The sequence below is a fragment of the Echinops telfairi genome, unplaced genomic scaffold (assembly GCF_000313985.2).
Source record: "Echinops telfairi isolate 266 unplaced genomic scaffold, ASM31398v2 ScPeMD7_4225;HRSCAF=4972, whole genome shotgun sequence".
Lineage (NCBI taxonomy): Eukaryota > Metazoa > Chordata > Mammalia > Afrosoricida > Tenrecidae > Echinops > Echinops telfairi.
Genome location: NW_022108124.1, coordinates 12,347,491 through 12,362,105, shown reverse-complemented (window position 1 = coordinate 12,362,105; position 14,615 = coordinate 12,347,491). Strand labels below are relative to the sequence as shown.

The following is a 14,615-nucleotide window of genomic DNA, read 5'->3' as shown; positions in this document are numbered from 1 at the left end:
GGACTTACTTGGTAAGACAGTTAAAAACGCAGGTTCTCAGACCCAACAAACTATTATTCAAAAGATCTGATGTAGAACTTAATAAACTGTATCTGAAAACGCTCCAAATGGTCTGAACATCCAAAGCTGGTCACTATTAAAATCAGGTATTAATACCTGGGTCTTGCTTAGACTAAGGATGTCTCATCTTATTTATTTAAAAAAAAATGTTTTTTTTATTTTTTATTTTTATGTTCCACAATAATGTTCCACTTTTTAGTGTAACTTAGGTAGCGGGCTTATATTTCAGATCGTCATTTTTGTATTCAACAACTTAAAATACTTATCAAAACCTCAATAGTTTGCTTGCTCCTATTCCCACCCTACCCTACCTCCTTAAAAAAAAAATTTATCTTTTCAGTCTTATAGAGTATTGCCCTCCCCTTCATCCAAGTTAACATCTGCTTGACCCTCTTGCCTACTTGTTTTCCCTCCACCTAACCATCCAAGTCCGTTTCTCTTTCTTTTTTTAATAATTTTATTTGCGGCTCTTATCACAATCCATATATACAGCTATTGTGTCAAGCACATTTGCACATTTATTGCCCTCAACATTCTCAAAACATTTTCTTTCTAGTTGAGCCCTTGGTATCAGCTCATTTTTTGCCCTCCCTCATGTACCCTTGATAATTTATAAATTATTATTTTGTCATGTCTTACACTGTCTGACGTCTCTCTTCACCCACTTTTCTGTTGTCCGTCCCCCAGGGAGGGGGTTATATGTAGATACTTGTGATCGGTTCCCCCACTTTCCCTCCACCCTCTCAGTAGCGCCATTCTCACCACTGGTCCTGAAGTGTTCATCTGTCCAGCATACCCTGTGCTTCCAGTTCCTATCTGTACCAGTGTACATCCTCTGGTCTAGCCAGTTTGTAAGGTAGAACTGGGACCATGATAGTGGAGGGGAGGAAGCATGTAAGAACTAGAGGAAGAATGTATGTTTTATCGTTGCTACACGGAACCCTGACTGGCTCATCTTCTCAAAGTCTGTTTCTTTCTTTTCCTTCTTTTTTCAAAGTCTGTTTCTATTGGTATAAAAACCTGTCTTTTTCCCCCCCTAACAGTGGTCTCATACAAATACTGTATGATTATCTTCACTCAGCATAATGTTATCCAAATCTATCCATGCCAGGAGGGGTTTGTTTTGTCATAACTTTTCAGTGATGTGTAGTATTCCATTGTGTGTATGTACCAAAGTTTATTTATCCACTTTCCCCAGATGGGTATAGGTTGTTGACATCTTCATTGCTATAATGAACACAGGTATATGTATATCTAGTGGAACCAGTGGTTGCAGTTTTTCAGTCCCACCAGCAGTGTAGGAGGGCCCCAATATTTGTGAGTTTTCTAACTTGGCTATCCATGCCAGAGTGTAGTGTCTCATCACTTTGCTTTGTATCTCCTGGATCACTAGTCGTCGGGAGCATTTCTTCATGCTTGTTTGCTGCTTGGATATCTTCTTGGTCAACGGTTCATGTCCTCTGCCCATTTTAAAATTAGATTATTTTTCTCGTTGACATTCTGCAGTTTTCTATAGATTTTAGAGATCAGTCCTTTGTCCAATGTATCACTGCCTATTTTTTTTGCCAGTCTTTTTATTTTTTGATAAACCCAAGTGTCTTATTTTTAGTAGGCTCCAATCATCAACTTGGTCTTCTTCCATGTGTGTGGTTCTTGTTACACTTGGTAATATGTTTATGCCCTGTATCAGCAGGGCTCTTGAGTTTGCCCTTATTTTCTCATGGCCCCTTGAACTTCTCTTAGCACAAGCTGCTTAGCCAAAATAGCTGACAGAAAGGCCCCATCCTAGTTAGATGTAGTCAGATGCCCAAGGCTACTTTACATATGAATGAAATCGTTTAAATAAGGATTCCACTTGACTGTTTTTAGAATGTGTTTAGGATCTGGCTGTATTAGGTCTATACTGATTTCTTCATGAGCCACCACCATTGGATTCACAGGACTCTGAAGCCACTAGGCGATCTTCCTGCATTCTACATCATTGCATGTCACTGCTTGAGTCTGAAGAGGGAGGATTTACAGGCCAGTCTCAGACTTAAGTTGGACTTGGAAGTTTTCCTGATATACAATTACTTCTTGCTATAAAGTTATTTCTTCTGAGTGTCAATGAATTTGTTTCTCTAATCAATCCACCCTAAAACACCTGCCATGTTGTGAATCCTTCCAATTGTTTCTAATACCGTACACTTGAGTATAAGCCGAGTTTTCCAGCACATTTTTAATGCAGTTTTTGTGGTAAAATTAGGTACCTCAGCTGATACTCGGGTTGGCTTATACTTGAGTATATATGGTAATTAAAAAAAAAAAAGTTTTGGGGGTTTTCTACATATCTATTTCTTTGCCAATGTGAATGTATTTGATTTTTGTTACTAATAGTGCTGGCTACGCCTTCCAATACAATACTGAAAAAGGGTGGAGCTAAAGGGAATCCCTGTCTAGTTTGCAAGGGGCAGGATGTGCTTTCAGTTTGGTTTGCATATATGGCCTTGATTAGGTTGAAGAATTTCCCTTCTATTCCTATCTTACAGGGTGTTTTTTTTTTTTTATCATAAATGGATATTGGATTTTGTCAAATGCATCAATGGATATCGCCATGTAGTTATTTTTGTTTTACTTCTATGGTGGATTACATTGATTGCTTTTTAAATGTTGAACCATCCTTGCATGCCTGATATGAATCCTACTTGATCATGATGTATTAATTTTTGGGATTCTTTGTTGAGTCCTACTGGTTAAGATTTTATTGAGCATTTAATAGGGAATATTGGTCTGTAATTTTCTATTCTGGTAATGTCTTTGCAAGATTTTATCGGGATTATGCTTGCTTAGTAAAATGAGTTGAGTTTAATGTCCTTTTCTATATTCTGTTAATAGATTGTGTACAATTAGTCAACTCTTCTCTGAATGCTTGGTAGACTTCTTCAATGAAGTTGTCTGATACTGGGCTTTTAATTTTGTTTTTGTTTTTTTAATGATCTGATCATTCTTCTCTTGATATGGGTCTGTTGAGGTTTTCTACATCAGTTTCTGTCAATTTAGGTAGGCAATGTGTTTTAAATTTGGCCATTTCTTTCTTTTTAATCATTTTATTAGGGGCTCATACAACTCTTATCACAATCCATACATACATCAATTGTGTAAAGTGCATTTGTACATTTATTGGCCTCATTGTTCTCAAAACATTTGCTCTCCACTTAAGCCCCCGGCATTAAGTCCTCATTTTCCCCCTCCCCACTTCCTCATAAGCCCTTGATAATTTATAAATTATTATTTTGTCATATCTTGCCCAGTCTGACGTCTCCCTTCACCCACTTTTCTGTTGTCCGTCCCCCAGGGAGGATGTCACATATAGTTCCTTGTAATCGGTTCCCTCTTTCCAACCCACTCTCCCTCTACCCTCCCAGTATCGCCACTCACACCACTGGTCCTAAAAGGATCATCCGCCCTGGATTCCCTGTATTTCCAGTTCCTATCTGTACCAGTGTACATCCTCTGGTCTAGCCAGACTTGCAAGGTAGAATTCGTGTCATGATAGTGGGAGCAGGGAGGAAGCATTTAGGAACTAGAGGAAAGTTGTATTTTTCACCGTTGCTACATTGTACCCTGACTGGCTCGTCTCCTCCCCAGACCGGTCTGTAAGGGGATCTCCAGTGGCCTACAAATGGGCTTTGGGTCTCCATTCCGTACCCCCCCCATCATTCACTATGGTAAGATTTTTTGTTCTGATGATGCCTTATACCCGATCCCTCGACACCTCGGGATCGCATAGGCTGATGTGCTTCTTCCTTGTGGGCTTTGTTGCTTCTGAGCTTGATGGCTGCTTGTTGATGGCTGCTTGTTTACCTTCAAGCCGAAATTTGACCATTTCATACAGGTTTCACAGCACTGTTTATCTTTTTCATTTCAGTTGGTTTTGTTGTGATCCATTTCCTTTATTTTTGATATTTACATCTTCTCTTCTTGTTTCAAGGAATTTTAAAATTCCATTCCTTATTTCTTTAATTACCCAGCAGTTTTTAAGCAGGATGCTGTTCAGTTTTCATATCTTTGTGGCCCCCCCCCCGCCCCCGTGATCTCATTTTTGTTTTCTAAATTCATAATATTGTCACCTGAGAAAATGATGTGTCATATCTTGATGTTTTATAATTTATTAAGGCTTGCTTTGAGGCCTAACATATGGTCTGCTGTAGAGGATGTTCCATGAACACTGTAAAATAATGTACAGTATATTGTGCTGCTGTTGTATGAGGTGTTGTTCTGTATATGTCTTAGAGGTTGACTGATAAGTCTTTATTGAATTTCTTTCCCATTGTTCTGTCTTCCTTCATGAGTGATACCTTGAAGTCTCCTGCTAATATTGCCTATTTCTCTCTTTGTTCAACTTTCTAAGAGTCTGATTAATGTACTGTAAGAGTGTTTCATTTGGTTATGTCTTCTTGTTCAATTGTTCACTTGTTATGTAATACCCTTCCTTGCCTGCTTGATGGATTTTAATTCTATTTAATCCAAGATTAATATTGTCCCTCTTAATTTTTTATTTAATTGCCATTAGTTTGTGATACGTATATATACTTTGTATGCTTTGATTTTTAGTCTATTTTTGTCTTTGTATCTAGGGAGCATTTCATGTAAGCAGCATATACTGGATCCTGTTTTCTTATCTAATCTACTAATCTCTGCCTATTGACTAGTGCCATTTAATCCATTACTTACATGTATGAATTTATTGCTGTGTGTTTTTCATGGTAGTGTTGTGTTTTGGACATCTTTAACAAAGTAATTCACTGTGTAAGAGAATGGATTTAAATTGCATTTTTGTATTTTCTGCTTTTAAGTCTTACAGTTACTTCTTTCTCTTTTTCTCTCAGAAGCATTCTTAGTTATTTTTATTTTTTTAAAGTTTGCACTGTTCTTTGGTGGAAATAAACAGCAGAACAGCGATGTAGATCCAAAGTGTGTACAATTCCTAAAGATGAATAATAAAGCTCTTTCTCTACTAATAAATTACAGGGTTTTAGTTAGTAAAAGATAAGAATATTACTGCTCTATCAATGTAAAATTATCATAATACCAACAACATTATGGTTAAACTAAGTTTATAATCATGTAATCATAATGTCTGCCTGGCTGATGGGTTTAAGCTGCTTTTCATTTTGCTTAAACTTGCTAAATAAAAAACATGGTTCTGTTTTCAGTATTTTGGCTGAGGGGAAAAAACTGACATCAAACAAGACTACAGTACTTAAATATTTCAGCTGACTTTGGCTATTTATATACTTGCTTTTTGGCTATTTTAGTTAACTCTGGCTATTTATATACTTGCTTTCAGTTAACTTTCGGCTATTTATATATTTGCTTATTGCTAAGGCCTATCTTCTCCTCTTACTGTCTCTTTGTTCCCAGCTCAGATCTCCTGTAAGTTCCCAAGACACATCATACTCCTCAATCCTGCCTTCAGACCCTTTTCTGCAGTGTTCCCGCTATCCGGATAACTTCTTCTTTCCTCCCGGGAATCCTGCCTCCATCCCCATTTCACTTGGATATCAGGTCTTAGACGAAGAGCCCCTACTGAGGTAAATCTTTTTAAAATCTACCCCATCCATTCTCTCTCAAAGAGTGAAGTTCTCCTGTTTCTTCCTTACACAACACCCAGATACTCACTGATAGCACTTTAGAGTTATACTTGTTCAACCATTCCATTAATCTAATAATTTAAACAAGTATTTCATGATTGTTTCATTATTTAATTATAACTTTTCCCTATTATGATTCATTAGAGCAAGGAACCAACAGTTTGATTTTCTAATGTATTGGTAATCAATACGTAGTTGATAGATGAAGACATTTTAATCAAGCTATAAATTCTGACATAATTTCCTATGACATTAAAAAATTTAATTGTGCTCGGTTCTGGTTTAGTTCTTTAATTGTGCTTAGTTCTTAGTTAACACCAGGAGAGATGAAGAATGGTCATTTAAAAGCTATCCCACCCAGGTACATGTCTGTTTCTTCTATGATTACGACACATACACTTGCTTAAAAATTTAAAATCAAAAGAAAGCCATTCTGCTTAGAAGTAGCAGAAGGTGGGCTGCCAAACAGGTATGGATAAGAAAGGCAAGCATACAATTGATTCCTACTAATCAGAGAATGTTTTGGCAGAACATGAAAAACTCTGGGTTATACATTTTTGTACATTACAAATGAAGAAAATTATGCTATAGGTGATCAAAAATGAAAGATACAGTATTACCTAATATTCCCATATCTGTCCATACTGAAAGACCCATGCTGACCACCATCTTGAAAGGTGGTTGGTGTTAGCAAGGCTTCCAACCAGCATATGAACAAGGCCTTTACCAGCGCAATCCAGTCTCTCCAGAGTCACTGATGGGGCTGAAACAGAAAGGTGATTCTGGCTACACTGTAAAGCGCCAAAGAGCAGGGACTTATTTACTGACAATAAGTACTTAATAATAAATAACGCATTATTTATTATTAATGAGTACAACTCCTGATACACCCACTACTTGTCAGCATAGTGGTGCATGTTTTACAAATAAATATCTCACCTCGTGTATTTCTCAGAAATACCCTGATGCAGAAAGGTATTGTCATTTACAAGACAAGCTAAAGGGGCCAAATTGTTGAAATAGTTTGTCTAATGATGTTCAAATGTTCGTAGAAATATCTATTCTTTTAATTCCACTTTTCCTTGAACGTTCTGATGCCCCACATAGAACTTTTAAGAAGGAAAGTTGGAAGTTAATTCCAAAGCTATGATCTTTCGTTTGCAATCTCTCAGGGGAAGTAAGGCGTTCAATAAATTACAGTGTCAAAATTTCCAGCTAAAAAAAGTCTTCCCTTTTCTGGAACCCTACCTTCGAACCTGGAGAAAGGCATATTCTCCCACAAAATATATATCCAAAAGCACATCAAGAAGCACAGCGTTGACCACGCCTGATGGTTTCATCACTCACCACTTCTACCAACTTTGCCATATAATCCAAACCCATGCTTTGGCAAAATGACTAGTTTACTAATTTAAATAATATGGGCCCCTAGGCAAATAGTAAAATGTTCAATCTATACTTGCCCAGGCCCCACTGTTTGTAACCAGCAATAGTTACATTTTATTTTAAGGACTAAAGTGCAAATAAACAATTATGTTATAATTAGGGATCAAGATTTTTATGTAAAAGAAAAGAGATTCAGATATAATACTCAAGAAGTGTGTTTTAAAGCCATGGTATTAAATTTGATGGAAATAATGTCAAATCATGATTTTTTAAGACACACTCTATTTCTAAGTCCCACCAACTAAGGAAAGTCTAGAAGTAGTAACAGCAAGCACTCCCAACCATTCAAGTTACGCTTTCTACATGACACAGCCTAGTAAAAACCAGCAGAATTCCTCAGAGAATTGGCAGATTCTTGTCTGGGATAAGGAATCTAAAAGTAAGCCTAAGAAATCTTAATCTAAGAAAGCAACATAGTAATCAAAGATTGATGGTTTATATAAAAAAAACTTGAAAGTGCCAGAATGGCTCCCAATGACAAAATTTTGGACAACTTAAGCATAAAAAATAGAGTATAATTGACTGAAAGACACTGAATCCATGAATAAATGATACTTAAAAGAAAAGTCCTATCCAATTGGGAAAAGCGGGAAGGAGAGGTAGGGACCTTTCATTTGTAACCACTGGAAATCACTAATAGACCAACTCTGTAATCTAAAAATTGATAGTTGAAAAAATATTACATATTTATATTGCCTTTTTCAATAGGAACTACAGTAGAGATTAATCAAAGTGGTTCTGTGGATGTTGAAGTTTATCTTCACAGAATGCCAGTTTACAAATGCAAAATAAATGTTGAGGTAAGAAAAAAAGTCACCACTTGCAACACCTAATGAAATAACTGTTTCAAACAAGGAATTTTAATTGCTGCTACAAGTCATGGGACAAAAGACTGACTAGGAATCTGATACTCACAATGTAAAATATCATCTCACAGATTACTTGGCTAGTTGCAAAGAGAAAAAGTATCAATGGAGCGATGACTGTGATAACGTTAATTAAAATCGACATCACTTTAAAGACTGAACCAGATGGCAAATGCTTCCAGATGTGATACAAGAAGGGCGTACACAGTATCACCTACAAAGTATTCTATCCAAAACATCTGACTTGAATCTAACCAAGATCTGCTTTTCAATTTGTAAGAAACAGAGGAAAATAGAATCCAGTTAAATATCACAAAAAGGGAATAAGCAGATAAATATTCTAAACATTCTAAAAGTTACCTGGACCAAGTCCTTCAACAAGCCTATGTCATGGAAGGCAGGAAAGGGGAGAGAATCATTCTGGATGAAGAGAGATTTAAGAGTCCGACACCTTAATGCAATGTGTGGAATCTGTCTCAGCTCATATACTAGCATCTGTAACCATTTGCCATCAAGTTAACTTCAACTGTGGCAACCCTATGCCAATCAAAATATGCCCCCTACAGTTTGCAATGGCTGATTTGGGGGGGTGGGGGTGGGGAGTAAATTGCCAGACCTTTCCTTCAAAGCATCTCTGGGTAGACTCAAACCACCCAAGTTTCAATTAGCAGCCGAACGTATCATCCTGGGACTCTTAAGCATCTTCAGCAGATGCTGTTTTCTCTGTATTTCCTCAAATAGAAAACATCCATAAAAACTAAGGCAGGATAGAGAAAATATAGAAAACTTTATTTGGAAGTCAACATCTTATTGTATTCTACTTACCTCCACTTAGCAGCTTCATTACAAGCCAGAGCTCATCTTTAACCACAAAAGATGTATAGTAAGACACAATATTAGGATGGTGACATTGACTCATGGCTTGAATTTCTTTCTACAAATAAAAAGAGAAAAACATAATTCACCATATGCAACTTGGAAAACAATCATTCCAAGTTGGCAAATCCAGATTTGAAATTTCAATACCATTTCACCATCTTTCTGGGACCTTCATGGCCCTCACTTTTTAAAAAAGAGTCAAAACAAAATAAATTTAAGTAAAAACCTATTCCTGTCCCTCAGACCATTCTGATGCTACTCTTCCACTCCGTACACTATTGATCTTAGAAAGTAGAAACATGCACCAGGTAACACACCAACGCATAGTACAAGAGGCTCTACTGGGACACAGGATTTACGTCATGATACCTTTGAAGAGCTATCTTGGGAAGTCTGGTGTTAGAGGTTAATAAACAGCAGGTGGTTTTTGCTTTCTTGTTTGCTTAATTTTTGCAAATTCTAGACGTGCAACACAATAGTAATTTATCCCATTGTTGTGAGATGATTAAATAATTCTTATTCAAAAGCAAAACAGTCTGGAAGAGATTTGAATGATTTGACAACATCTGAAACAAAATCTAGAGTGGGACCTGAGGCAAAGCCTAAAGTACTCTATCTCAGTTATGAATTTAAATTAGATTGGGTGTGACCATATGTACGAGGTTTGATTCTAGCCTTGTTTACTCGGTGATCACATTCCCACCCTCTCAGGTGAGCCTACTCCATCATCCAGTCACAGTAAACTTCAAGTAGTCCTGGACACTGATCCCTGTGGTTTTCCCCGCTTCAAAGACACTTTGTCCATTACCTTTGCCTACCTACTTCCTAGCTTTCCCTCGCTTCTCAGCCTAAACACCACCTGCTTCCAGTTTCTCAAGGTGAATCAGGTGCTTGTTCTTTCAGCCTCCAGGTACCCTATGTATCTCCTCCTTTCACAGCCCATGATGAATGGGGCCATACATGCGTGCTTTATCTGTCTCTCCACTAGACTGAGAATTCCATGAAGGCAAGTAATTAAATGTGGATTCATAATTATTGTGAAACTTACTATACCTTACTGTTACTGCCTTATTTTCTCCTGCTTCTTAAAACTATATGTTCAAAGAGGGCTAATACTGTATTCTTGGCAATTATGCTGACACAGTATATGCTCAATATATATTTGTTCCATAAATAAAATCCTACAGCTTCAAAAAAAAAAAATAAAATAAAATAAAATCCTACAGCTTCTTAGTCATGTACTTGTCCTATGCCTTCAGTGGGTGTATTTGTTTAAGAAGAGTAATTGTGTGAAAGATTCTGTAAGATCTGATTCATAGAGCTAAATAAATTCACCAACTGAAATAAATGCTTCCCTCATCTTCCGTAATGTAAATTGTGGCAAGGACCTTGTCTTGTGTGTGGCAGCATGCCCAAAGTCACCAGCATAATCTTCTGCACTAAAAGCTAAGTAAACATGAAGGAAAGAAGCAGGAGCTACAGTAAGTGCCTGCCTGTAGACACTGTGATATAGAGTGTGAAGAAATAAGAGATCCACACATAAGAGGAAATACACAGGACAGGATGTATGTGGCACTGTTGGGGAAGCACAGGACCACTGACCCCAAAGTCAGGGGTTCAAACCCACAAGGAGAAAAAGGACGCTTTCTGCTCCTGTGAAAGAGTTGAAAGCTTCATATAGGGTTCACCATGAGCCAGAATCAACTAGATGGCAGTAGGTTTATATTATTTTTCATACATGTCAAATAGTATTAAGGATACTGAATGTTATGAAAGTCCATAGGGAAAAATAATGAGGTAGCCAAGCAGGATTTAATTAGATTCTGCAAAGGAGGTGGGAACTAGATTTAGCTCTTCAAAATGTAGAGAAATTTCAGTGGTTTAGAGAAGTGTGAATTCAGGGAGCAAGCGCTAGAGGATTCTCTCTGCCCACTATGGGACAAGGTTCTTGTCCCTTTTCAGCTTCTATACCTAGAAGATTCTACTTATGCATGCCCACTTAATCTGCTTTTTTATGTATCTCAAAAGAGACCGACGTAAAGCTCACCCCGCCTCCCTGACTTACATTCCAAATGGGAATGAAACCACATGTATGTTGTATGTGTAGTTGATTCAACTCATAGCAATCCTAGAGAGTAGGCCTGCCTTCAGTAGCTTGTTATCTTTATGAGATCAGATTGCTAAGTCTTTCTTTCTTTTAAGCTGCTGGTGGGTTTGAAACACTAACCTTTTGGTCAGCACCTGAGCACTTAAGTAATGCAGGGCTTCTTAACCGTAAGTACAGGGGTTAGGATTTACAATATATATTTGTAAGGGCGAGGGAACAATTCAACCCATAGTCATTTTCAGCCATCAATGGATCATTAATAAATTGAGTCATGTTAGAAAAAAAAAAATCAGACTATATTCCACTTCCCATTATCTTTTCATTCCACTTTCTCCACAAACTTTTTACAGCTTCCTTCTTAGGAAGAAGTTTTAAAATGAAAAACTGTTATAGTTAATATGTTTGAATATATGCATGTGTTATATATGTCTATGATACACTTTTTGTTTCTTACGATCAGTCACTACCAGAAAGTTTTAAAGTCATTGATCTGGATGATAACAAGTCCCACTAACTACTCTTTTTGCTGTGATCTCTTATTCTGGTAGGTCACCCTGAAAACTGTCACGAATTAATCCACAAGAACAGCTGTAAGAAAAGAGATGGTCAATAATGAGTATTGGCAAGGAAGAAAAGAAACTAAAACCCTCATCCACTGTTTGTAGGATTGTAAAACAGTACAACCCATGGACGACAACCTGGGAGTTCCTCAAAAAGTTACACATAGAACGTATCATGTACCCAGCAACTCCCTTTGTAGGCATAGACCTCAAAACCCTCACTGCCATCGAGTCAGGTCCTACTCACAGCAACCCTGTAGAACACAGAACTGCCCTGTGGGTTTCTGAGATTGTAACTCTTTATGGGAGTAGAAAGCCTCATCTTTCTCTCTCGGAGTAGCTGGTGGTTTCAAACTGCTGACCTTCTAGTTAGCAGACCCATGAGTGGCCATTTACAACACTAGGGCTCTTGGTATATACCTATGAGAAACAAAAACATGGATACACACCCAAATGTGTACATGATGTTTATAGAAGCATTATTTGTCAGAGTCAAAAAGAAGAAACAATCCAAATACTTATCAAGTGATAAATGGATAAACAAAATGCAATATACTTATATAATGCATTATCATTTGGCAATAAAAATAATGACACAAAGTACAATATTGTGCTAATACTGTGCTAAGTAGAGGCCAGTCAAAACCGATTATTTTCCACTTAGAGCAAATCTTTAGACAGAACGTTTAGTGGTCTGCTAAGGCTGAGGAAAGGAAGAACACCAGTGGGCAGTGATGAAGTCTTCTGGAATGAATCAGACAGTGGTGATGTCTGCACAACTTTGTTACTATGCTAAAAACCACCAAATTATATATTCTAAAGAGGTGAGATTTGAGGTAGTTAAATCCTCAACAACACTTCTCATTTCCAGTCTCGTGGCCATCCCAACACCTGTCAAATAAAATCCTGATTTGCTCACTTAGTATTTCCTTTTTATGGGCTCTTTGCTATTCTTTTCTGGTTCTAAAGCCCTGCCAGTAGGATCTCCCTCTCAGCCTGTCCAAAGCCTGCTCAGCTCAGTTTTGGTCACACAGACCACAAATGCCTCACAAAGCCCTCTATCATCTCAATTAGATGCTCTCTTCCTATTACTCCCACAGTACCGATAGCTCTCTTGAGGCAGTCCAATGCTTGCTATTCCCCTCAGGTGTCTGTCTAATGACTCTAGTCCTATCATCGATCAGAGGACAGAACATGTTCAAAATACTGCACATGGACGTCTTTCTTACAGGAAAGACCTGTCAGCAGATCTCCAGAGATAAATGTAGGAAGATTTGATAGCTGACTTTGCTATTCTACAGAGCAAAGGTTGTCAAACAAATAGTTTGACGAGAAAGGAAGGATACATTGTCCGTCACTAGTAACTGCCATACACATGACACATCTAATCCCAGTTTACATCAGCTCTCCTATAGCATTATCATAAAGACAACTTTAAAAAGAAATGTTAAGTCACATCAAAAGTTTAGTATGACCTAATATCTGTGCATATAAACGACAGGTTTTCATCTCTCAGAAATAGACCTCTTGGCATTGGGATTTCAGTGTTTTATAGACCTAGCTCTGATACCACAGCCACCACAAATAAATTTTGGATTCTTTATAATCCTGATGGCTCTTCGAGGTGGAATCATATTATTATCCTAAACTTGATTTATTAAAAGTCACTTTCCCTTTCACTTATTTGCCATACTGTACATACCACGCAATATATCCTTATATTTGTAATGTAAAGCTTATTGATACATATGGGAAAACATGAGGGTTAAACAAGTTTTTTTCCCTTTGAATAAGCTACCATATTTCTTCAGCATATTATTATGCTGAAAAAGCCCCCCAGTTTTTTGTGGTAAAATTAGGTGCCTCGGCTTATCCTCGAGTACATATGGGACATCAAATCAGCAATCCTTTAAAACAAAATTTTATTTTCAAGACTATGAAAAGATTATCTGAAGACATAAATTCTGTACTTCTGAACTGAGATCACGATCATTTTTAAAGTATTGTATTAAGAAAATACTGGAACTGAGCCAGACAAACCTGAATTTGAACCCAGGCTCCGTCACTTATATGATCGACCCCCCTCATCTATAAATGAAACTGCTGTCTATCACAAAGCAATGCTGTCAGGTTCAAAGTGAACTTTTATGCCTGGCACCAAGTGACTAGTGCTAATATCATCACCCTGGGAACTTAGCCAGGTTACTTATACTCTGAGCTCATTTCTGCAATCGTAAAGAAGAAAGTAGTAAGACTTACATTTTTCTTTATATTACCCTATGGGTAATGCCAAGTAGCTGACAAATATAGCCTCTCAAAACCCAGTTTCAATATGTAGGCAATTTATTTCCCCCTTTAACAAAATTAGCTTACAACTGACAAACTTCTATCATCACTGAAGTTCCAATGTACAAAAGAAGCTCCAGGAGATTGTGGAGATCAGAAAATCCATGAACCTGACATAGGAACTTTGTTTCTTATATAAAATGTGTTTGTTGGGATCCTTTCCCACAGATCCTTCAGCTTCTACTCAAACATTACCAACTACTAAGGAGATGCACAAGAGGTCTTCAAAACGGCCATAACAAAATAGAAGTCAAAGACAGTGGAATGATTCCATGGATGATGTGCAGCCTTCTTGTGCCTGCCTCATTTGCTCTAAGTTCAAAATATCCTTTATGAATTTTACAGTAAACACTACTTAATGTAGAAACCACACATTGGTAAATAAACAAAAGAAAAAAACGTCAGAAACAGGAAATGTGCCTACCAGGAGCTCATCCATGCTGGTCTGACATTTCTCAAGGTTTATCCGTTTGATTGCCACTTTCTCCTTCTTAGGGGCACAGTATGCTGCTTGGACCACAGCAGTTGCTCCACTCCCTAAAAGTAAGTAAGTAGATAAATAAATAGTTAAATAACTAGAAGTATGACATGCCATGCCTACCTCCCACACAATTGAAACATAAAAGAAATACTTACCTTGCTCCTAAACTGAGCAACACATGCAAAGAAACACCCTACAATGCAGGATGTTAGAACGGGCAAAAACCCAGGCCACTTC

The 14,615-nt window shown here is 37.5% G+C and overlaps 1 protein-coding gene across 1 annotated transcript in view; it reads right to left on the bottom strand.

Moving 5' to 3' along the window:
• The window catches only part of OXSR1 (oxidative stress responsive kinase 1), a 98,582-nt gene that overhangs the window by 65,270 nt on the left and 18,697 nt on the right, over positions 1-14,615 (bottom strand). The window contains exons 2-3 of the mRNA XM_004708579.2: positions 14,322-14,434; positions 8,831-8,939 (exon numbers count right to left, since the gene is read on the bottom strand). Of these exons, the coding sequence (XP_004708636.1) occupies positions 8,831-8,939; positions 14,322-14,434 (222 nt within the window). The remainder of the gene's footprint in view (positions 1-8,830; positions 8,940-14,321; positions 14,435-14,615) is intronic.